This window comes from Emys orbicularis, chromosome 3, assembly GCF_028017835.1.
Source record: "Emys orbicularis isolate rEmyOrb1 chromosome 3, rEmyOrb1.hap1, whole genome shotgun sequence".
Taxonomy (NCBI): Eukaryota; Metazoa; Chordata; order Testudines; family Emydidae; genus Emys; species Emys orbicularis.
Window position 1 is genome coordinate 31,690,473 of NC_088685.1, and position 25,535 is coordinate 31,716,007.

Genomic DNA, 25,535 nt, shown 5'->3' on the forward strand with positions numbered 1-25,535 from the left:
TGAAAGGTTTAAGGTTGTCATGTTGGGTCTTTAACTGCTAAAATGTTTCTGGAGGCTTGAAAAGTGTATGTTTTTAAGGCATTACGTAAAATACAACTGAAATCAGAATAGTACTAGTTTTCACAGTTAAGAGGAGATGATAATTCAACTGTTTACGAAGAAATACAAAAAGACTGCAATTTTGGCTTTTAATTCTGAGCAAATGGTTTAAAGACAATGTAGAAGTTGACAATTTAAACATTTGTGATCAAATGCCTTGTTTTTACTGTCTGGATGACAAATATTACCAGAGCTATTTGCACACTGCTACAGATCTGTCTTTATGACCTCATTCTTTAAACTTGTTTTAGATGAGAAAATTGTGGAAAAAATTCGAGCTTTACAAATGAAAGCTGAAGACTATGATGTTGTTAAGGTGATTGGAAGAGGTGCTTTTGGAGAAGTACAGTTGGTAAGAATGTCTACTCATCATCTGATTACTACTTGTCAGCTAGATTTATTGCACCAACTAGATACTCTTAGTGCCACACTTTTAATGGAAAGTATGCACATTTTCAAACATGGATATCGTTTTTTTAATTCTCTGCTTGTTGTAATTTAGTATCAAATTCCTTGTTAAATATAAATTTTTTGGCATAAAGAAATCCAAGGGAATTAAATGTTCACAATATATCCTTAACACTCTTTCCTGTGCTGAAGCTTAGTAGTGTATTGAAGATCATAAAATGAGACCTCTAAAATAGTTAACCATAATTGTGCGTTGCAAGGGAAAGAATTGAAAAGCTGTTTCCCTTACCTAGGGCAGCTTCAGAGTATTTAGCTTGTGCCAGGTATGTTTTTTCTTGGCCACAAATGGTCACTATAGTGTAATAGTATCAGGAAACCTCCTTTGTTGGTAAACTGTCAATAGCGCAACAAGAAGGCTTTCCCCACAGTTCTCTCTTGCTCTTGGTACATGGGACAACAGTTTTATAATGCATTCAATTAATATTATTTACATACAAGGTTTTTATTCCAAATTGCTGCTATTAATTTTTGTTTCCAATTTAAAAATCCAAATAGTTTGTTTTCAAGGTATATTACCCAATGTAAATACATAAAGATGAGATTACAGAACACTTCATCTGCTGATTTGGGTTGTTGATAGTTTCCTTTGCAATTGATTTTAATGTGGCCAAGGCTGCCAAGTGCTGTTGTAGGATAAATCAACAATTTTAAAATTAAAAGTAGGTGTGTGTGTGTGTGTGTGTGTGTGTGTGTGTGTGTGTGTAATATATATAAAATACCTACTTTAAATTTTATACATATGTTTTCACAGACTTCTTATTTTAAAATTTTGTTGTAAATATAATAGATGTAGGACCATCTGGGATCTGTGTTGGAAAGTGCCTATAAATTTCACAGCTTTGTGATAGTTGTTTTTTTCTATGAAGAAGAGGGGAAAAAAGAATGTTTGCTCTTTGCCAAGAAGCATTGCTGTAAGTAGTTACAAAATAACACTTCAAGAAAGGATGTAGAAATACTTAGAGAAGCTACAATGAAATTAGACACTTACAGTCCATTTATAAAACTGCTAGCAGTTCCCAAGGCTGGTGAAATAATAAAAACAGAGCCAAGAAAATTATCCAGAGTATTTTAACAAATAGAATGTTGAAGAAAAAACAAGGCACGCACATAAGGTTCGTGACAACTTTTGTTATTTGTATTTCTGGTTTCTCCTGCAGCAAGCTGGGTTAATTTTCAAAGAGAAATATTGTACATTTGATATGTCTTGACCAGTAAATACACATTTGGCTTGGTTTAAAATAATTAGAAAAAGTTTTCATCCCCTATCTCTATACTTAGTAATACATGTATTGCGGTCTTAATTAGATCCTGGATTCCTCATTAACATTACTGTAACTAAAAAAAATTGTGTCGCAGTTTAAATAGAATAAAGTTTTTTGGATAGTGTCTTACATGCAAAATATGCCTAAAATGCTTTCCAAAGTGAAATAATAGTTTGGAAGATAAATGGGAGAGAGAAAATAGCAACTGTAACAACATTTGCATGACTCATGGGTAAGGCTAAGATTTTGTCACGGATATTTTTAGTAAAAGTCATGGACAGGTCACGGGCAAAACAGAAAAATTCACGGAGCCAGTGACCTGTCTCTAACTTTTACTAAAAATATCCATGACAAAATGGGGATCTGCGGATCCCCACACTACTTCAAGCAGGGCAACGGCAGGGACTAGGAGCTGCCTGTAGCAGCTGGGGGCTGTGGGGTACCCCTGTCTCTTGCAGCTCCGGGCATCCCCCGCTGCCCGCAGGGGCTGGGAGCTCACCCATGGGGGCCAGGAGCTTGGGTTCCTCTGCAGCAGCCCAGAACTGTCTGCCACCTCTGGTGGCCGGGAGCTCCGGGGTTCCCCTGCTGCCACCCGCTGGGAGCTTGGGGTTCCTCTGCCGCGACGCCCCTAACGGCAGGGAGATGGGGTTTCCTGGCTGCCAGGAGCTGAGGGGTACCCTCGCTGCCTGTGGCGGCAGGGGTACCCCACAGCTTCCTGCCCCAGCGGGTGGCGAGGGGACCCTGCAGCTCCTGACCACTGAAGCTGAAGTAATGGAGGCTGCTGGAAGTCACGAATTCCGTGACTTCCACAATCTCCGTGACTAAATTGCAGCCTTACTCATGGGTAACTTGCAAGTTTGGATGTGATTCATGTGAGCCAGTGTGAAAAAGCTGTGATTTTTTTGGCAAGGTCATCCCTATGTGACAATGTGAGAGTGCAGCTCTTACACACACTACCTCTAGGTGAGCTCTGCTTGGCTTCAGCAGGGTTAACGGAGAGCCCACAAAATATAGGCATTGCAGGGATGACTGTCTGTCTATCATCAGGTCTTTAAAGATGCACCCTGGTATTGAGTAATCTGTCTGCTCTCAGTGGTAGAAGAAGAGAAACTACATCTTAAGGCCCACTTGACAGAAGAGGAGCTGCTGCAAATAATTTTATAAGGAGGAAACTCTCCCGGTACGCCTCCATTCAGTCTGCCTTCCACTACCGATTCCCATATCAAGTGTTATTTTGCAATACTTCTAATAGAGATTTTTTTTGTTTTGCTTGACCGTAGAAACGGGAAGTGCTTAGGAGAGGTGCTATAGGTATGTACTTGGTTCATGGGCTAACAAAGAAAGCCAGAGTGCAAATGGGCTAGTGTGGAGTACAGTCCTTCCTCCATCAGACAGGAGGAAGAGGGAAAAGAATGTTGTAATGTGTGTTAACATTCATAATATGTTCAGATAAAAATACATGTGTTTTTGAGCTGGCATTGGTTTCAGCAAACGCACCAGAAGAAGGCCTAAAATAATTGTTGGGGGTGGAGGGAGGGAATTTTGACACACTCAGATTTACATAGATCTTTTTATACATTTCATTCCAACTTAAAATGATACATCCCAAGTCATTATTTTTAAATGATATAATTTAGACTTTGGATTTGCTCTACTATAAGGGTGTTTATAAGCTGCCAAAAAGTCTATGAATTCTATATATCGAATTTTTTAAAAATCACTCAATTTTGTAGTTATTAGCCTTGTATAATCTATAAAAACCATAATGTTGTGTGCTCCTATTGCTGAATCTAGAATAGCAATGAACAGAAAAATACTATTTGTGGCTCTGTGCTAACATTAGTCATGATGAGGGCATACATAGACATTTTGCCTTCAGAAGGTTCAATACAAGTTGAAATTGTTGAGCTCTAAGCCCCATCACTTTCTGCTGCATTCAGAATATTATCATAAGTCTTTTCAAACAGTCATGGATGATGATTTACAATAATTAAAACGTATAGTTCAGTTTACAACCAAGATAGGAATTTGCTTTGGCAGGCTCTAAAAACAGAGGGCACCATAATAACATAAGAATGGCCACATTGGGTGAGACCAGTGGTTCATCTAGTCTAGTATCTTGTCTTGTGACAGTGGCCTATGCCAGATGCTTCAGAGGGAGTGAACAGAACAGGGCACTTTATCCAGCGATCCGTTCCGTCATCCAGTCAGAGGTTTAGGGACACCCAGAACATGGGGTTGCATCCCTGAGCATCGTTGCTAATAGCCATTGATGGATCTGTCCTCCATGAATTTACCTAATTCTTTTTTGAACTCAGTTATACTTTTGGCCTTCACAACATCCCCTGGCAATGAGTTTCACAAGTTTACTGTGAGTTGTGGGAAGAATTACGTTTGTTTGTTTGTTTGTTTATTTTAAACTTGTTGCCTATTAATTTCATTGGGTGACTTCTGATTCTTGTATTATGTGAAAGGGTAAACGACACTTCTTTATTCATGGTCTCCACATCATTCATGATTTTGTAGACCTCTATCTCATTCCCCCTCTGCCATCTCTTTTCCAAGATGAACAATGAGAGTGTTTTTAATTTCTCCACCATGAGTAAAATAAGATTGAAGATCTGAATTAAATCAACAAAACCAAAACATTTACATTTTCTCCAAACAGTGCATACCGTTCTGCATCATAAATATTTCTGTACTAAAGCAAGCCAAAAAGATGGCACATTAACGTGTCTAGCAGAAGGGTCATCCTGAAGTGGAAGCCAACTCCCCCAAAATGTGCAGCTCCTATATGAAAGCTCCCCAAAAAAGGAGAGCTAATGCAGATTAGTTTCCCCGATTTCCATGTTCTGCCTACTCAGCTGGGGACAACACATTTTGTGGCATTTAGTCTTGTGCATAGATTAACAAATACCCTCCTGCAGAGGGAGACCAATTGGCTCTGGGCTCAGTCTCTGACTTTGTTGGAAAAACAATTTTCTGATACTCCAAAAGTATTAAAACCCCACTCTTGGATTCTAGCTTTAGGTATAGAGAGACCAATAGATGATGAGCAAGCTAAGAATGTAGAAGTCACATGATGGAAGGGTGAATAGGATGCATCTATCTTCAACTGCCAATTCCTTTTATTACACATTGAGTGAGGAGCAGTGACTATTTTGTATGTTTAGATTATGGCCAATAGTTTATGCGAAGAAGGGTAATGTATATTCAGTATGTGGTTTTGCATATTGTTTTCTCTTGGGGGAAAATCTTATTGATTGAAATTCAAATATAAGTGGTTTCCTGTGTTTCTTCTCTTGTGCCTTATCACAAAGTACTGGATTATGGTCCAGTGATATTGCTGACTGGCATAATCTTTTACCATAAGAGCCCCCTGCCTACACAATAGGGAAAGGCCTACCCCTACTTGCAGAGTATGTTAGGTCCATTTACCATACCTTTGGGTAGTCAGTGTCTCTGGATAGCAGATCCAGATCCAGATTGCACAATTTCACTGTTAAATCTATGCAGTCTTATGGAGTTCCTGAAGACCACACTGGTCAAGATGTGTGTAAATGGGCTACCACTTAATTGTTGTCATTAAACATGTAGCGCATTGTCTATGGCATCTGCTCTGCCTGCTGGCAGGGTGCATGCTTCAATGCTAGCCTAGATAAAAGGAGCAGATGTGTCTTTTGTCTCTACCAGCTGAAACCTCCTCTTTTAGGAGACTAACTCTGGCTCCATCTCTGTAGCAGCTTTAACTAAGTTTACCTCTTTATTGCATCAGCAGCATATCTTGTGATATTTTAGGTAGGGTGACCAGATGTCCCGATTTTATAGGGACAGTCCCGATTTTTGGGTCTTTTTCTTGTATAGGCTCCTATTACCCCTCACCCCCTGTCCCGATTTTTCACATTTGCTGTCTGGTCACCCTAATTTTAGGTTACTTTCAAAACCTTTCTGCACCCTAGGATTTTAAGTTTATCTCTCCATGACCAGACTTGGCACCATTATCAGTACTAGATTTGATGCATGGAGAAAGCTGACTATTTAGAACAGTAATTACATCTTATTTTTAGTCTGTTCTAGATCTGGATACCTTTTCAAAAAGCATTGTGAAGTTTGAGCTGAGCAGTGCTAATTCAAGGATGTGGCTGTCACTAGTATAGATGATGGTTATATCTCTGTCATCTGTCCGTCATTTTCATGCCCTGTGATGCTTTAAGAAAGCATACATGAATCAAACTAGCTTTAGTGCATGGTGGCAACATGAAGGAAATTTGACAGATTTTCCCCCTATATTTTGATATAAGTTTCCTTTCAACTTTGGCATCTCATTTCAGTGCAATTGGATGCCGTTTACAGCATCAGGACAATTTCACGGGTGCCTAGACAAATGTTAGCACCTCAGTGAACATACATGGGGGGATACATGAGGGATAGCTCAGTGGTTTGAGCATTGGCCTGCTAAGCCCAGGGTTGTGAGTTCAATCCTTGTAGGGGCCACTTAGGGATCTGGAGCAAAAAATCAGTACTTGGTCCTGTTAGTGAAGGCAGGGGGCTGGACTCAATGACCTTTCAAGGTCCCTTCCAGTTCTAGGAGATGGGATGGGATACACGCTCACATACACACACTGCTTTGAGGAAATGGCTTGATAATTCTTCTTCTTAGATGCCTCTAAATTAGTTGTTTCACTGATGGCCATATTGATACTACAAGAAAGATCTCCCCTAGGTCCTTTCACACACATGGCCTGCTCAGGACACAGCAAATCTATGGATGTGTCATTGCCACAGTTATTCATTGTCTTGAGGTACTTCTGTTTCTCAGTGCTGACTGAGATAGTGGATGTATTCTGCAGTTTTCTGAGGAAATGTTTTTAGCCACCTGATAATTTGACACCCCCAGCTCAGTCAGTGAGACAGATTCTTGTCTCCATTCCCACTGCTTTGCACTCCACATGTGCTACGTAGGATTTGGTTTCTGCCTGTAACTGGCCAGTAGAGAATTTCTCTAGTGGCAGTAAACTTTCCTTTGGCATAAAGTCAGCTGTGCATGCCACACCAACCCCAGAACTGCTACTCTGATTCCCCAGTAGTGAGTGATCGCTTAGGGATCATTAACTGGTGGCATGACTTAGGGCTGACCCTAGGCAGTTTTATCCCAATTCCTCTGATGAGTAGGTTTTTCTCTGAGGGCCTCTGTGCCAATATTTCTTCTGTAGTTGAGCAAAAGGATTTATGGAAGCTCTGGTTTATGTAATATAGCTTTCAGTGCACTCAACAGTTCTATGCACGATGTTGATATTTGGAATGGGAAAATAATTAGTTCTCCAAATAATCTTATGTGAGGACATTTCCTTAATGCCTTAAATTGTATATACTTTAGAGGTATTGCCGCATATGGGTAATTTTTTTAAATCTATAGTTCCCATGAGCTAACTAACTGGAAAGTTGTTGCCTAGTAACAGGCTGTGTAAGAGGCTGATCCCTAAAATGTGCATACCTGTCTAGGCAGCGCAAAGCTCAAGTATTCAAGAACATAGTATACACATACCTAATGATGATTCTAGACATGTTTTGGCTGCTTTCCAGAGTGTCTTGTGCCTTGATTATTTTTCTGCTCCTACAACTAGTGCTTATTGTCTCAAGGAACTGTAATGCCTGCAGCTCCTCAGAATGAGGTGGTTGTTTGAGGTTTCCATGGTTACAGACGAGGCAAGAGGCTGTGCACATTTTAAAGACTTTACTATGAGATCAATAGGAGCATAAGACATATGCTGTTATGCAAATCGATACATCCTTAAAATAAACAATGTTTAGTTGCATAACTTAATTGGTCACTAGCTGATCAATAGTTTTCTAGTTGATTTTACTAAATAGTCTGTCCTGGAATACACCAATCAAATCTCTAACCTTCTGATTCTGGTTTTACAAATTTAGGTTATTTACAATGTAAAAGAAAGCTGAATCCCTTTTGTAAAACCAAAAAGGGAGATGCATTCATATATCTAAGATGCAATAAATTTGTATTCTGTATGATTCAGATATCTGTTTTAGTCCTCAAAAGAAGCTTTAGGAGAATTCAGACATCTGTCCTTTGAATATTTGTTTCACTTCAATACTATATTGTGTCATAATTTCTGAATCCATCCCTTTAAGTATACTAAAAGCCTTTAGTGGGTCCTTAAAGTGCCAGTTAGTCTCTTTTATGTCACAGGGATTATCAAATATCTCCACAGGGTTGTATGTCCAAACTCTGCCTACTGTAGAGTTTTCCAGAACTACTCCAGATTTTGTGGTATAAGTTCTCAATTAGCCTGTAATACAAGTTTTAGACCATTTATTCAGTTTGAGCCTAAATGGATTGAGGAACTCATAGACTCATAGACTCATAGACTTTAAGGTCAGAAGGGACCAATATGGTCATCTAGTCTGACCTCCCGCATGATGCAGGCCACAAAAGCTGACCCACCCACAACAGAATCTTCCAGCCTGCGACCCCTGCCCTATGCTGCGGAGGAAGGCGAAAAACCTCCAGGGCCTCTGCCAATCTACCCTGGAGGAAAATTCCTTCCCGACCCCAAATATGGCGATCAGCAGAACCCCGAGCATACAGGCAAGATTCTACAGCCGGACCCTCATTTTACCCGCGATGGCACGTTAATGCCTAATTGACTAAAATCACGTTATCCCTTCAAACCATTCCCTCCATAAATTTATCAAGCCTAATCTTGAAGCCAGAAAGGTCTTTCGCCCCCACCGTTTCCCTCGGAAGGCTGTTCCAAAATTTCACCCCTCTGACGGTTAGAAACCTTCTTCTAATTTCAAGCCTAAACTTCCCCACGGCCAGTTTATATCCATTCGTTCTCGTGTCCACATTACTACTGAGCTGAAATAATTCCTCTCCTTCAATTGACCATTTATTTCTATTTGTGTTTCTAAAGTGGATTGCCCGAAGAATTTATAGTGAGACATGTTGTTTTAATACTCTAATGAACTGGAAAAGAGGGCGAACATTGAGATGGTAAAATTTCAAATGACACAATTTAGGCTACTCAAGACTAATGTTATGAGGAACTTCCAAAGATCCCAACAAAGTTAGACAATTGGGCAAGACTGGCAGGTGAAATTAAATGTAGACAAATGTAAAGTAACACGCTGGAAGGAACAAATGGAGTTACTCGTAAATATTGGGTTCTAAATTAGTTGCAATAACTCAGGAAAATGTTTAGGGTATAACTGTGAATAGTTCAATGAAAGCATTTCCTCAGTATTGGTTTAAAAAAAAAAAGGGCAAACAAATGCTAGCTTGCTTTAGGAATAGGATAGAGAATAACACTGTAATGTTACCATACTATTATTGATAGATGAGATGCTTGAATGCAGTTCTTGCTGATCCATTTCAAAAATAATATAACAGAATTAGAAGAGGTCTAGAGAAGGGCAAGTAAAATGATTACAGACATGGAAATATTGGGACAGTTTAGATAAGTTGTGACATAAGGGTATATGAAATAATGAAATCTATAAAGAAGGTCAGTTGGGTGTTCTTATTTACCTTTTATTGTAGTAGAATAACAAGATGATGTCTTATAAAGTTAAAAATCAACACATTTTAAAATGAAAGGCAATATTTTTTGAACAATGTATAATTAAGCTTTGAACTCACTGCCCCAGGTACTATTGAAACAAAAAGCTCAATAGTATTAAAAAAGAGACATTTATGAATATTAAAAATCTGCAATTAAACTTGTTAGAATAAAAATGTATAAGGGATTGCAACCATTATGCTTTAAGATGTAAAAATATGTTTTTCCTCTACCCCTGTTCCACATGCCCTGATGGCTTTCACGTATTGGTTTATCTTGTTGTTTTCAGTGTGGGGCATGTGTGTTCTAAATGGGTGGATGAAAATGATTTGTCAATGATTGCTAGATTTCAGTGTCACCATTTACATGTGTGAATTTGCAGTAAAAATATATTTCAGTAATTACATCTTATTTTTAGTCTGTTCTAGATCTGGATACCTTTTCAAAAAGCATTGTGAAGTTTGAGCTGAGCAGTGCTAATTCAAGGATGTGGCTGTCACTAGTATAGATGATGGTTATATCTCTGTCATCTGTCCGTCATTTTCATGCCCTTTTCCTGCTAGCAGGCATTCTTGCTAGAGTAGATACTGTTCCGGTTGAATTTTAGGAAATTTTAAAATTCTAAGACTAATTTCAGGAACCTCTCTCCAAGTGCTTTGTTGCAGTAATAGTCTCAATCAGTTGACATAGCAATCCATCTGACTAGATGCCGGCTTCCTGGGGTTGTCTGTCTTAAACCAGTGAGTCTTTTGGGAGGGAGGAACATTTCAGCTAACTTCCATCTTGTCTCCATTCTTATTAAGAGCTCTAGACTATTTGGATGTTCTGTACTCGAGCAGTTTCAAAAGAAATCTCTCTCAGTGCCAACCTCCCAGTTGAATCTCAAGCTTGGTGCATGTCTCATTAAAGGCAGTGTCTTGAGTAAGGTCAGGTCACTGCTGTGCCAACCCATTGTTTATAAACGTGAAGAACAAATTACTCTTGCTTGTTAGTTTCTTTCGTATGGTGACTCCAGTATAGACACCCTCTAAATTACCCTATTTGATTAACAGACTCTGGCAGAATGGCTAGAAGTAAGTATAAGGTTTTTTCCTCTGGCTTTGGAAGTTCTCAACTAGTTACAGATTTCCTGACTGCCTAGAAATTGCAGACATAGAAATCTGGATTAGTTACCACCTGATGTAGGGGACTTGCCACATCACAGAAAACAATTAGCAGGTAAGAAATTAGCTTTACTTTGTTTTTTTAAAGGTCTGTTTAAAACCACAATTTCCCCCTCATTTTTAACCAACAGGTTCGCCATAAAACGTCACAGAAGGTTTATGCAATGAAGCTTCTTAGTAAATTTGAAATGATAAAAAGATCGGATTCAGCCTTTTTCTGGGAAGAAAGAGATATCATGGCCTTTGCCAACAGTCCCTGGGTGGTTCAAGTAAGGAGTGTTTTTCTGTCATTTTTAAATTTAAGTTAAATCTATTTAATTTTGGGGTCAGTTTTGAATATGCATATAAATTCAAATAATGGGTCAGATTCTGATCTCAATTTAGAAGTCACATCAGTGTAACTGAGTTGAGAATCAGGATCACTGATTTTTTTTTTTTTTTAGTTTATATTTGTCCATATTGATAGGCTAACTTTTAGCTTGATCACTTCAGCTGCAGTATAAAATGAAATGGAATTTTCAAACAGCCTCAAATGTGTACTCTACTTGAAAATGTAATAATTTTTGTGTAAAGGGAAAATTGTGAGTCAGATTGCAGTTGCAAAAAATGTGAGCGAACTGAATTTTTTTCTACTAATCTATTCTGCCAGATTAATTTTATTAGTGTTTGTAATGTGGCTCAATCATGAGGTCACAAACATTGCATTGTGTCATTACAGAATATATTAGGGAGGAGGAAAGTGGATTTAAGTATAAAGTATCTATTTATGCACCCATGTACCTCAATCATCTGTAACAATGAAAACCTAAATGCAGGAAAAAATTCTTGGTACTTTTAATTTAAGAATTAAATAGTAGTTATAATTTGAAACATTTTCAAGTGTGTAGATGTGATTCTCTGTATGTAAAAGGTAAATACAGCCATCTCATTTTAATACTGGCCACTGACCAATTACATAGTAATGGCATGGCCTTACTTGGGCTGTTTTCAAATGGATGGGATCTAGAGGTGAAAGTCCTAGAGTGCATTCAGTGAAACCCTCTAAAATAATTCGTAAAGAAATAAACTTACTTTCAATACACCAGTAACCTAAAATATTAACTGTACTAATAATTAAATATAGCTTGGTATATATTACAGTTAATCACTTCATGCATCTCCACTTCACAGTACATTAACCTGCATTTATCATTTCTACTTTTGCTTAGTGATGTTAGAGGAGTAATGAGTTCCAAATAATAATTATGTAAATATTTAGGAGCTATAACATAATACAGAAATGAAATTTCAAAGCAATTTTAGAGACACTAGCCTCTGTTTAGCTATTTCCAGTACTCTGAATTGTACTTGTATCTCAGAGGGAGCTGACATTTCAATGATGCCTCATTAGACTGGGTTTCATGCTGAGAAACAGAATGAGATGCACTTAATAAATGGAATGAATAAGAAATTAGTAGTTTTTTTAAGATTGTGAGATAAGGCAGTTTTAAAGTTTAGCAGATGTTAGATTACTGTTAAATTAAGCAAAGTCTTTATTAGAAACTTTTTAAAAAATTGAACTTGCCTTACAACAATCTTGAAAATCTCTGATTATCTAAGAACAGTTTCATGAAACCATAATAGAAAGATGGTTGCTTTTCAAATATCCCTCAATTTTCCTTCTTTTCTGCTTTAGCTCTTTTGTGCCTTTCAAGATGACCGATACTTGTACATGGTAATGGAATATATGCCAGGTGGAGATCTTGTAAACCTTATGAGCAATTATGATGTGCCTGAAAAATGGGCCAAATTTTACACAGCTGAAGTTGTCCTTGCTTTGGATGCAATTCACTCCATGGGCTTGATACACAGAGATGTGAAGCCTGACAATATGCTTTTGGATAAACATGGGCATCTGAAGTTGGCAGATTTTGGCACCTGTATGAAAATGGATGAAGTAAGTATGCAAATTAAATAATTTATCTACCACAAAGCTAGAGTATGTTCAGGTTTTATTTTATTGTAAATTACTCAGGGATATAAGGAATAAAGGAATGTTCAGCTAATTGAGCTTCTTGATTGGCAGAATATTCCTTGTTATCTAATTTTAAGTAGAGGGAGGGACCTTCTGTGTTTTGTAACATTGGCCCATAATAAACTATTCTGGGATGGCGACAAAGGAAAGAGACCTACTTTTTGTTATTTCTGGGAGCATGTATGTTTATGAATTTCTGTGTGTTCATTCTTTAGCCAAATGTTTGAACAGCTCATGAGACAACTCCTAATTTCAACATTAGTAACCTTGGAGCAGTTTATAAACTGACACTTTGGTATAAATGAAATTGTTACTGAAGAGGCAACAATTTACATAGTCCCATACATTCATTACTATATATAATTGCTCCGACAGCACCCCCTAGTGGTTTTCAACTTAAAAATTTAGATTAAAGTAAAGTGACTAATGAAGTGTGATGCACTGATTGGGACTGCTTATTGCTAGTATTCAAAATATTCTATTTTTTCATTGCCCACATGTTAAAATGTACTGCCTAATGGACCACATTCTTTAATGTGATAGTTTCAAGATAAACTCATATGGCTATAAAAAAAGCCTTATTTGGACTACTACTAACATTTTAAAGCAGACTTTTAAAATCTTCTGTATTTTTCAGTTTACACTTTGTTCTTGTTAAGTGAAGAGTAAAAAGTAAACAGTGAAATTACTCTGTAATTACACATATTCCCCCCCCCATTGTGTTTTACTCTACAAAGGTACCGTAAGTTGTCATGAACTTTGTGTGAATGCACAAGTGTTATGTTCATTACCCTTCATTTTAAAATGTTTCTCTAATATTTTAATATTGGTGTTCCTTTGTTTTATCAGCTTTGACTTAACAGGAGTTTATTTTGGCCTGAAGGATACTACTTTACTGCTTTCTTCTGCTATGTTGTGCTAGAATTTGCATATATTACTTATACAAAATAGGTTCTTCTTCCTTTGCAACCTATTTAACTTCTTTTCTCCAGTATTTTTTTTTTGTAATATATTTTTGAGTAATACCCTTTTATAGTAACTGCAAATGTACTCTGAAATACTGGTGTCTTTTTTCCTCATATGGTATTTTATAAGCTTATTGAGAAATGTAATAGTCTTCATTTCTAGTATCATTTAGTTACTTCATTTTGTTAATGCCACAGTGATTCTATTCCACAGGTAGATGGATTGTTTATCTTAATTTGATTATTTGGGAGACAAGATGGCGGAGGTAATATCTTTTAATGGACCAACTTCAGCAGTTGGTCCACTAAAAGATATTACCTCACCCACCTTGTCTCTCTAATATCCTGGGACCGCCATGGCTTACGTACACTTACTTTGATTATTAAGGCTGCTGACTGGCAGAGTTAATTTATTTTTATATTAGTTATATATGTTGCCAGGTTGTTACTGTAAGTCTAATTATTTTCAGGGTGCTTTTGAATAAGTATTCTTTTAAATGTTAAATCCAAATAAATAAATAAATATAATGGAACCTTGTAGCAGTAAATGTCCGATTGGACCACCCTATCTGTACTGATATTATTAGGCTACATATTAGGTGGCTTATGTCTTCGGGCTTTGCATCTTTCATTGTACAAATTCTGTAAGGCTTTCCAGGTTCCCATTCTCTGAACAGATTCTCTGATCCTTTCCCTGTATAGATATTCAGAACCCTGACTGACACTTTGCTTGCAGTAAGCCAAATTTGTTTAGTCGTCTGAGACTAAACTTAATGTGATAATGGGCCTCGTTTTACTTTTAATTGAAATAAGGTAAAAAATAGTATTTGATCTGCTTAATATGAACCCTTAACTTGTTTTTCTTCAAGTGCTTGCTCATACCCATACCCATACCATGTTAGGTGCGTGCGCACAGCATGGACTATTGCTGGAGATTTTTCCCTCAGTGATATCCGTCAGGTTGACTCTAGCACCCTCTGTGTGGTGGTATACGGGGCGCCACTGGCCCCACACCCACTCAGTTTCTTCTTACCGCCCCTGATGGTTACTGGAATAACTCCTCTTGCTTCAGCCACTGGTCTCCGGACCTTCGGCACCAGATGGCGGAAGTGAGGAGTACCACTCCCCTTGGTCACCTCGGGAGGACTCGTCGTCTGAGTCTTAGGTGGAGCCCTACACCCAGCGCAAGAGCCACCACTGGTACCTGCCCTATGTGCTGCTGGACCTCAGTGCAGGTCTCCCCACCAATACCTGGCCAGGTGGACAATGGCCTATGCAATGGCCATTCAGAAATCCATGGGGGTTTCCCTCCGTACCATGTCCGTCTTCTCACCTGTCATACTCGGTTGCTTCTGAGGGGCGGGATCCCGCTTCACTCCGCTCGGCACTGGACACCGACTCCCAGTACTGATGCACAAGACGTGGGCCACATGGAGGTAATTAAAACTGAAGACGAGAAAACAGCCCTGACCTTCCAGTAGAGGCCTCTTCTTCCTCCTCCTCCGCAGATGAGGACATCTCGGGACTGAGTGGCTCACTGCCGCAAGGTGACTTTAGAGCCCATCAGGAGTTTCTGAAGCGGGTAGCAGCTAACCTGGGGCTAGAGATTGAGGAGCTCTAGGAATTCTCTTTCAGCCTCATTGACTTTCTAGATGCAGCAGCACCATTTAAGGCGGCCCTACCCATTAACAAGGTGGTAATGGGTCTGGTCAGAGCCCTGTGGCAGACCCCATCTTTTCTCCCTCCCACTTTGGAGAGGTATGGCTTCAACAGCCAGCCCACTTCTCGGCTCTACCACTGAGACAGGACCTGTACAAAAGAAAGAGCAGAGGTTACAAGCGCCATCAGTTGCTCCCATCCACCTCAACCTCACTGCCGGGATCGCATAGCTACTCTGGTGGACCCAAGCAGGCTTTTAAAAGGTGTGCCCGAGGGCGCTATACCAGTTTCCGCCTCAGATCCTTGCTCCTCCTGTGTTTTTGGACTGACTCCCACTTCAGTTCGGCATGGTCCCACATCACATCAGGCCACTGGGTGCTAAGTACAGTGGTGTATGGTTATACCCTGCAGTTTTCATCCATTCCTCTCTCCCACCCCTCATCCCTGTCCCTCTTCAGTGACCCTTCTCACAAGCAACTCCTACTCCAGGAGCTGCAGATCCTCTTACCGGTGGGGGCTGTGGAAAGAGGTACCTCGAAAATTGAGAGGGAAAAAGTATTACTCACGATATTTCCTAATCCCAAAGGCCCCGGGGCTTTTTCCCCATCCTGGACCTGCATCGCCTCAACAATTATCTCAAGAAACTAAGGTTCCGCTTGGTCTCCCTGGCCTCAATCATTCCCTCCCTCCAGGGGCCCTCAACTTGAAGGACGCTTATTTTCACATTTCTATCTTCCATGGCCACAGAAGATTTGTCAGATTTATTATAAACCAGACTCCTTACCAATTCACCATTTTCCCTTTTGGCCAGTCCTCAGCCTCCTGGGTTTTTACGAAAGGCATGGCGGTGGTAGCTGCCTTTCTCAGAAGGCGAGGCGTTCAAGTCTACCCATATCTCAACAACTGGCTGATCAAGGGTCATTCAGAGGCTGAAGTAAAGAAAAGCATCAGCCTGGTCCAAGCCACCTTCCAAGCTCTGGGCCTGTTGGTAAACAAACAGAAGTCGACTCATTCCAGTACAGAGAATAGAGTTTATCGTGGCAGTGCTCGACTCAACTCAGGCCAGAGCCTTCCTTCCAAGGGCGTGATTCCAGACTTTGTCGGACCTGACATCCAAGGTCATGGCTTAACTGATCACAATAGCCTGGGTTTTCCTCAAGCTACTGGGACACATGGCCGCGTACACTTACATGCTATGGCACACAAGGCTGTGCCTCAGGCCTCTGCAGACGTGGTTAGCTTCAATGTACTCTCTGAACAGTCACTACTTGGACTCTGTGTTTGCTGTCGAGCCCCAGTCCTTGTCTCCCTTGACTGGTGGAAGGACCCCCGGATGGTAATGGCGGACGTTCCCTTTGTCACCCTCCAGCCATCAGTGTCTCTAGTTTCGGACGCTTCAGACCTAGGTTGGGGGGCCCACCTTGATTAACTCAGGGCTTGTGGTCCTAGTAAGAACTCTCCTTGCACATAAATGTCTGGAAGCTCAGAGCTGTCTGCTTGGCTTGCCAAGCGTTCCTTCCCCAGATCGCAGGCAAGGTAGTGCAGGTACTGACGGCACCATAGCCATGTTCTCCATCAGTAAGCAGGAAGGAGCATGCTCCTCCGCCTTGTGTCAGGAGGCCATCTGTCTATGGGACTTCTGCATGAAGGACTCCATCCACCTCAAGGCTTCTCATCTTCTGGAAGCCCAGAATGCCCTGGCAGACTACCTCAGCAGATATTTCTACTCTCATCATGAGTGGTCCCTTCACCCAGAGGTCATCAGGTTCATCTTTCAAAGGTGGGGAATCTCTCTAGGTTGACCAGTTTGCAGCCAAGCAGAACTGGAAATGCCATCAGTTTTGCTCACTGCATTGGGCATAGTCTGGGCTCCCATGCCTTCCTGCTTCCATGGACAGAGCTCTTATTCTACGCATTTCTACCAGTTCCTCTGATTCACAAGGTGCTTCTGAAAATCAAGCGAGACATGGTGAGAGTTATTCTTATAGCCCTGGCATGGCCGCACGAACACTGATTTGGCACACTGCTAGACTTATCAGATAATGTTTTCACCCCTCAACTCATAGATTAGTACCCCCGCTACTGCTCCCACTCTGTCTGGACCTGATCTCACAAGATCAGCCATGTACTCCACCTGAACCTCGGGTCCCTTCACCTGACTGCATGGAAGTTATATGGCTGAACCTGATGGAACAAGCCTGTTCGGAACAAGTTCGACAGGTCCTTCTGAGTAGTAGGAAGTCGTCCACTAGGGATACCTACCTCACGAAATGGAAGCATTTCTCAATATGGTCGTCCCAAATGGGGCCTCTCTCCGACTCTGTCTTCCCTTCAGTGTGTTCTGGATTACTTTCTCCATCTAAAACAACAAGGTCTAACCTTCACATCTGTCAAGGTGCATCAAGCAGCAATTTCGACTTTCCACCCGCCAGTGGGCGGTAAGTCATTTTTTTCCTCACGAGATGACCATTCTTTTTCTTAAGGAATTGGAGAGACTTTACCCTCAGGATTGCAAATTGATCCCCCCCATGGGATTTAAACCTGATCCTATCAAAACTCACGGGCCCTCCCTTTGAGCCGCTAGCATTGTGCTTTCTGTTGCTTCTCTCCTGGAAGGTCACCTTCCTGGTAGTGTTTACCTCAGCCAGATGGGTCTCTTGAAATCAGGGCCCTGACATTAAAACCACCGTACACCTTGTTCTTCAAGAACAAGGTCCAGCTGCACCCCCATTCAGCCTTCCTGCCAAAGTTTTGCTGTTCCATCGCAACCAGGCCATTTTACTGCCAGTCTTCTTCGCGAAGCCTCACAAGAATTCAGAAGATCAGTGGCTTCACTCATTGGATGTTAGGCATCTCCTCGCCTTCTACCTTGAGAGGACTAAACTGTTCCACAGATTCACACAATTCTTTTGTGGCAATCACAGAGAGGATGAAAGGCCTACCAGTTTCAGCCCAGAGAATATCATCCTGGATAACCTCCTGTATTTGCGATTGCTGAAAGCAATCCAATCCATCTGCAGGGCTGCAACCTGGTCATCAATGCATACCTTCTCATCCCACAACGCCATCACCCAACAGTCTTGTGAGGACGTGAGGTTCAGGAGAGCAGAGTTGCAGTCCTCTTCTGCATGAACTCCGAGCCCACTGCCTTGGGTACTGCTCGTGAGTCACCAAACGTGGAACGGACGTGAACCGGCACTCAAAGAAGAGAAAACGGTTACTGACCTTCCATAACTATTGTTCTTTGAGATGTATTGCTCATATTCATTCCATCATCCATCCTCCTACCCTTCTGTCAGAGTTAACTGGCAAGAAGAAACTGAGAAGGTGCGGAGTTGGCGGCGCCCCTTATACTGGCTCATAAGCGTGGGGCACCAGAAGGCACTGGAGCTGACCCGATGGATACCACTGAGGGAAAAATCTCCAGCAATGGTGCACGCGGCGTGCACACACCTCATGTGGAATGGACGTAAGCATCACATCTTGAAGAGCAACAGTTATGGAAGGTCAGTAACCATTTTTTATGCTACGTTTATTTTTTAAAGGGCTCCTGGTTTTGTCTGCAGCCTTTGCTCTTGGGTACTGTTGTAGGGCTTGGGATAGAAGACAGGTAGAAAAATGTCTTGACTACTATGGAATTGTGACACTACCTTAGGAAGAAAGGCCGTGTGAGGTCTGAGTTGCACCTTGTCCTTGTGGAAGACCGTGTAGGATGGATCGGAGGTAAGGGCCTTTAACGCTGATACTCTCCTGGCTGATGTGATGGTGACCAGAAAGGCTACTTTCCATGACAAGTAGAGAAGGGAGCAAGTCACCAGCGGTTCGAATTGGGGATCCCATTAATCTGGAGAGGATCAAGTTAATGTCCCGTGCTGGAAGAGACTGTCTAACCCGAGGATATATCCGTTCCAGTCCCTTAAGGAAATGTTCTACCATAGGGTTAGCGAATATGGAGCATCCAGACGTGCCCGGACGGAAGGCTGAGATAGCAGCAAGGTGTACCTTGCTGGATGACGCTGCCAGGCTTTGTTGGTTGAAGTGCAGAAGGTACTCCAGGATGAGTGGTATAGACGTCTGGAGTGGAGGGTCATTCCACAAGGGCACAGGCGTCATCAGCTGCGTTCCTGGCCCACGTCCCGATACAGGAAATCTGTAGGGCAGCTACTTGGTCCTCAGTGCATACGTTCACCTCTCACTATGCCATCACACAGCACACTAGAGATGATGCAGCTTTCGGCAGAGCGGTGCTCCAGTCAGCATTGTCCAGCATTATCCAATTCCTTAACGCCGACTCCACCTCCGGGGTAGAGCTTGGAAGTCACCTGACTGGATTCGACATGAACAAGCACTCGAAGAAGAAAATAACTCCAGGGGGGCGGGGAGCTTGGCAGGCCTCAGCAAATCTGGATTTACTGGAATAAACCTAGTTGAAGCTTGAATTTAGGGAAGTTGAACTCGTATCACTTTGAACCAGTGTGCTAGCAGACCTGACATTGACTCTACTTTTATTGATTGTTCAGCTAGGAGCAAGGAGTATGGATAGTCAGGGCCTTTATGTTGCTAAATTAATGAGGTACTAGCAAGTGTTTTTAGGGATAAAACCTGTGCTTGGCTTTAAAAATTGTATTTTCTTGTAGAGCTTAACCGTCCCATTCTTCCAAAATAGCTTTTCCTTTAATTTATATTGGTCTCAAGCATTAAAATAAAAACAAAACAAGACCAAAAAACTCAGCCCCCAACTGGACTTAGTGCCTAACCAAAAAAAAGTTGTGTCTGTATTGGTCTGCTCTTTTAGGGCCTAATCCAAAGCCCATTGAAGTCATTTGAGTCATCGACTTCAGTGGGCCTGATCCCATAGTATGCATGCTCAGCTTTGTTAATACTGGTGGAACCTAGGCTAAGTCACATTTCCTTTTTAATTTTTTTTTCAATCTTGAAATATGCTTTAAAAAAGAAATAATAGGAGTTACCAGGAATAGTCATTTTGTCAGAAAGCACTTCTGGAATAGGAACTTTTGAAGGCCTTAAATGTTTCCCAAACTACTTACTTTTGGACATGTTTTTCTCAAAATAACATAAATGGGTTAATTTTAATTTTGGCGAAGCACTATCTGTTAGTCTTTAAGGTGCCACCAGACTCCTTGTTGTTTTTTGTTTATTGTATTGTTTCAATTAAGTGGATTATTACTTGCAATTTTTTGCAATTACGTAGACTGGTATGGTGCGCTGTGATACAGCTGTTGGAACACCTGACTACATATCGCCTGAAGTCTTGAAGTCACAAGGAGGTGATGGCTGCTATGGACGGGAGTGTGATTGGTGGTCTGTAGGAGTTTTTCTCTTTGAGATGCTTGTTGGTGAGTAATAATTTAATTCATTAATTCACACACACACACACACACACACTCTCTCTCTCTCTCTCTCTCTCTTCTGGAAACTTCTATTCAAGAGCTTTTATGATTCAGTTATCCTTATATAGCAACAAGTAAGACATATGGGTGCATCAAGACAGTTCAGCCTGTGATTGCTTCTGCTTTTGGCTAATTCTTGTACTCTCCAATCAGGATTTCCCATTGTAAAGCACTGGACCATTAGGGCATGTAATGTATTTGAATATTAGAGCCATTATAGAGGATCCTAGCCATCCAAGGTTGTAAACCAACCTTGTAGTCTAATATCAGAGCACTGGTGAGGAGTCTGGAACTGAGCATGATTACTCACTATCCATACCAGCATGTTCTGGGAACACTGCAGGAACAGATATGTTTCTAAGGTTCTGGGGGCAGGAAAGCTCCTCCCAAGTCTGCAGTCATTGAAACGTTAGTTCCTCTGAGGATGAAGTGAATTTGACTTATGAAGGCTAATTAGTAAGTTGCATCCCGGGAACAATTTAATCAATGTACTTTAATAGTTAAGGTGTTAAGTCTGTCCTGTAGTGCCATGACAGAACGTCATTTTCATTTCTATTTTGTGGTTGGGACCTCTTTTCTCTCCTCCAGTACATTATCAAATGAAATGTGGGGAACACCAGTATTTTGAGAGTCTGAGTTTTTATCGTTGAGGGGCTCACTAGCTCAGTCTTTTCTATAATCTGGGGTTTCAATTGGGAGAATTAATGATACTTCATGGTTTGTATATATTTTCCTCTCCTATGGCCCATCTTGTCTGTGATGCTTCTAATTACCACGTTTCTCCATCTCTATTAATTTCCCCCCCCTCTTATTCCTCAACCTCATTTCCTTCTCTTCTGCATGCTTTTCTCTTCTTTGCTTCTTTCCTGTTTGTCTCAGTGTCTCTCTTGGAACCATAGAAGTATAGGGTTGAAAGGGACCTCGAAATTCTCCCTGCACAGAGTCAGGACCAAGTTTACCTGGACCATCCATGACAGGCATTTGTCTAACCTGTCATTAAAATTTTCTAATGACTGAGTTTCAACAACATCCCTTGTTAACCTATTCTAGTACTTAACCACCCTGATAGTGAGAGAGTTTTTCCTAATATCTAACCTAAATCTCCCTTGCTGCAGATTAATCTGATTACTTCTTGTCCTACTTTCAGTGGACATGGAGAACAGTTGATCACCATCCTTTATATAACAGCCCATAACGTATTTGAAGACTGTTATCAGATTCCTCAGTCTTATTTTCTGAAGAAGAAAACATGCCAGTTTTTTTTACCCTTTCCTCATAAGTCAGGTTTTATAAACCTTTTATCATTTTTGCTGCTCTCCTCTGGACACTCTAGAATTTGTCCAAATCCTTCTTTGTGTGGCACCCAAAACTGGACACAGTAGTCCGTCTGAGGCTTCATCTGTGCTGAGTAGAGCAGGACAGTTACCTCCCGTGTCTTCCGTATGACACTCCTGTTAATGCATCCCAGAATGACATTAGCCTTCTTTTTACAGCTGCATCACATTGTTGACTTGTATTCAATTTGTGATCCACTATAACCCTGAGATCTTTTTCTGCAGTACAACTGCCTAGCCAATTATTTCCCATTTTGTATTTGTGCATTTGATTATTCCTTTCTAAGTGTAGTACTTTGAATTGTCTTTATTGAATTTCATCCTGTTGGTTTCAGACCAATTATCCAATTTATCCAGATTGTTTGGAGGATAGGATTAGAATTCAAAAGTGCTTGCAACCCCTCCTAGCATGGTGTCTTCTGCAGATTTTATAAGCATCCTCTTCACTCCTTTCTCCAATTCATTAATGAAACTATTGAATAGTACTAGACCAGGAAACACCCGGTAGGACCCCACTAGATAAGTCCTCCCAGTGTGACAGGAAACCACTGATATCTTGGTCTTTCAACCAGTTGTGCACCTACCTTTCAACAATTTGATCTAGACCACATTTCCCTAGTTTGCTTATAAGACTGTAATTTGGGATGGTGTCAAAAGCTTTACTAAAATCCCCTCCGTCCACTAGCCCTATCAAAGAAGGAAACTGGGTTGGTATGATTTGTTCTTGACAAATCCATGTTGGCTAATACTTATCACTTTATTATCCTCTAGGTGCTTATAAATTGTTGAATAATTTGCTCCAGTATCTTTCCAGGTATCATAGTTAGTTTGACTGGTCTATTATTACCTGGGTCCTCTTTGTTCTCCTTTTTGAAGATAGGTACTATGTTTGCCCTTCTCCAGTCCTCTGGGACCTCACCCTTCCTCTATGGTTATGTCTCCACTGCAATTGAAAACCTGCAGCTGGCCCGTGCCAGCTGACTCTGGCTTGCGGGGCTGTTTAATTTCGGTGTAGACATCTGGGTTTGGGCTGGAACCCAGAGTCTAGGGCCTTGCGAGGTTGGAGGGTCCCAGAGCTCAGGCTGCAGCTCAAGCCAGAACGTCTACACCACAATTAAACAGCCCCACAGTCCAAGTCCCGGGAGCCCGAGTCAACTGACGAGGGCCAGCTGCAAGTGTCTAATTGCAGTGTAGACATACCCTATGAGCGCTCTAAGACAATCACTAATGGTTCCAGGATTGCTTCAGCTATTACTTTAAGGCTTAAGCATCTTAGTGTGAATTTTATTAAAGTCTGCCCACTTGAATATATCTGACTTATCTAAATATTCTTTAACTTTTAATTTCCCTATGGTTTGTGCCCCTCCCCCCTTGTTAATATTAATTGTATTAAGCGTCTGGATACAATTCTCTTTCTGAGGCCTGGTCTACACTACCCCCCAAATTCGAACTAAGGTACGCAACTTCAGCTACGTGAATAACGTAGCTGAAGTCGACATACCTTAGTTCGAACTTACCGCGGTTCAGACGCGGTACACACGCGGCAGGCAGGCTCCCCGTCGACTCCGCGGTACTCCTCTCGCCGAGCTGGAGTACCGCAGTCGACGGCGAGCGCTTCCGGGATCGATTTATCGCGTCCAGACCAGACGCGATAAATCGAACCCAGAACTTCGATTCCCAGCCGCCGAACTAGCGGCTGGGTGTAGACCTGGCCTTAGAGAAGACTGAAACAAAATAGGCATTAAACGTCTCAGCCTTCTTGGTGGTGTCCATTATTATCTCTTCTTCCCTGCTACGTAGTAGACCTTCACTTTCTTTCATCTTTCTTTTTTATTGCCTTATATGTCCCTTGTTAGGTGTAACTCATTTTGTGCCTTAGCCTTTCTGTATTTTGTCCCTACATGCTTGTGCTATTCTTTTGTACTCATCCTTGGCAATGTGTCCATGTTTCTATTTCTTGTAGGTTTCCTTTTTGGTTTTCAAGTAATTGAAGAGCTCCTGATGCAGCTGTATTGGCTTCTTAATATCTTTCCTTCATATCAGGATAGTTTGCAGTTGTTCCTTTAATATTGTCTCCTTGATAAACTGCCAGCTCTTCTGAACTCCTTTTTCCCCTTAGATTTTTCCCATTCTCCCATCTCCTCTCCTGGGAATGAGGTAACTGTTTCTGTTTAGGTTTTAACCTGGTTATAGTTCCTCCGGCCTTACTGCTGATATTTCCTTTTCTCTGTTCATTCTTCATGACCTTAGTTAAGGCTTTGACAGTGTGGATCATTTTGTCTCCCAGCATTACCTTCATATGGTAGTTACATGAGCCTCCCTTTTCCCCTCCTGTCCTGGATCCACTGTTATTTGTACAACCAGTCTTTTTTGGGTGCTGATGACTGCTCCATCTCTCCTGCTCCTTTGTATCTCACAATAGTTTGGTTATCAGTTTGCTTTTTCCATCTACTTTCTCCTCAGACATCTTATTTCAGCCTTTAACTACTTTACAGTCATGATACTCAACTATGTCTACCTTTTGATACCTTTCAATGACTCCTGCTTGTGCACGCTCTCTCCTTATACTGAGCTGTGGCTCAACTTCATTCAACTAAATGTTTACACATATAAGTGTTTTCTCTTAAATAAGAGCATCATCAATCTGCCTCTTTGACTTGAACCCGACAATACATATAATTGACGTCTTGCTTATCTCTGATTTACTCCTCCTGCATCTATGTTATTTGTGAATATTCTTCTCAACATTTCAGCAACATTGCCCATGTACAATACTGCCTAAAGTCCAACTTCACTGAAGTCCGCATCCATGCTTTCCTCTCTTCTTACTTGGACTATTGCAGATTGCTTCTTTTCATCACCAAGTCCCATCAAGGATATGCAGACAAGCTGCTTGTCTTCTCACACACACAAAGTTCAGCTATATCATCCCCATCTTAAAACCACTCCAATGCTACCTCATTAATTTTAGGATCCAGTTCAAAATTACCTTTTCCGTTTTAAATACCTCAGTAGACCTAAGTTCTCTGTAAGCTGTGCGGCCGCACAGCAGCCTATTTAGTGCCGCGCAGGCACTCCGGGAACCCGCCCAGCTGGGACCTGCCATAGCCAGAGGAGGGGTGTCCCTCCCCTAGTCCCAGCCCAGCCCCGGACCTGCTGCGGCCAGGGAAGAGGTGCCCCTCCCCCAACCTAGCTCGGCCCCCAACCTGCCGCGCCCCCACCCCCGCAGATGCTGTGGGGAGAGAGAACTGGGGGGAGTCCTCTCTCCCCGCCATAGCCCTGGAGCACTCTCTTGCACCCCAAACTCCTCATCCCGGCCCCACCCCAGAGCCCGCACCCCAACCCTCTGCCCCAGCTCTGAGCCCCCTCCCACACGCCGAACCTCTCGGCCCCACCCCCACCACATGAATTTTGTTATGTGCACCAATATGAAGGTGACGTGTCACACATCACCTCCATATTGGTGCACATAACAAAATTCATTCTGCACATGGGTGAGAAAAATTAGAGGGAACACTGCAGCAGACTTGCTTCAGTTTGTCAAACAATCGTTCTTTCTATTGCCTTCCATTCCTTCTGC

The 25,535-nt window shown here is 41.5% G+C and overlaps 1 protein-coding gene across 1 annotated transcript in view; it reads left to right on the forward strand.

The window, feature by feature from the left end:
• The first annotated feature begins 370 nt into the window (after nt 1-370).
• The window catches only part of ROCK2 (Rho associated coiled-coil containing protein kinase 2), a 63,213-nt gene continuing 38,048 nt past the window's right edge, over nt 371-25,535 (forward strand). Inside the window, exons 1-4 of the mRNA XM_065401383.1 lie at nt 371-451; nt 10,704-10,841; nt 12,248-12,508; nt 20,423-20,567. Coding sequence (XP_065257455.1) covers nt 386-451; nt 10,704-10,841; nt 12,248-12,508; nt 20,423-20,567 — 610 coding nt within the window. The 5' untranslated portion in view covers nt 371-385. The remainder of the gene's footprint in view (nt 452-10,703; nt 10,842-12,247; nt 12,509-20,422; nt 20,568-25,535) is intronic.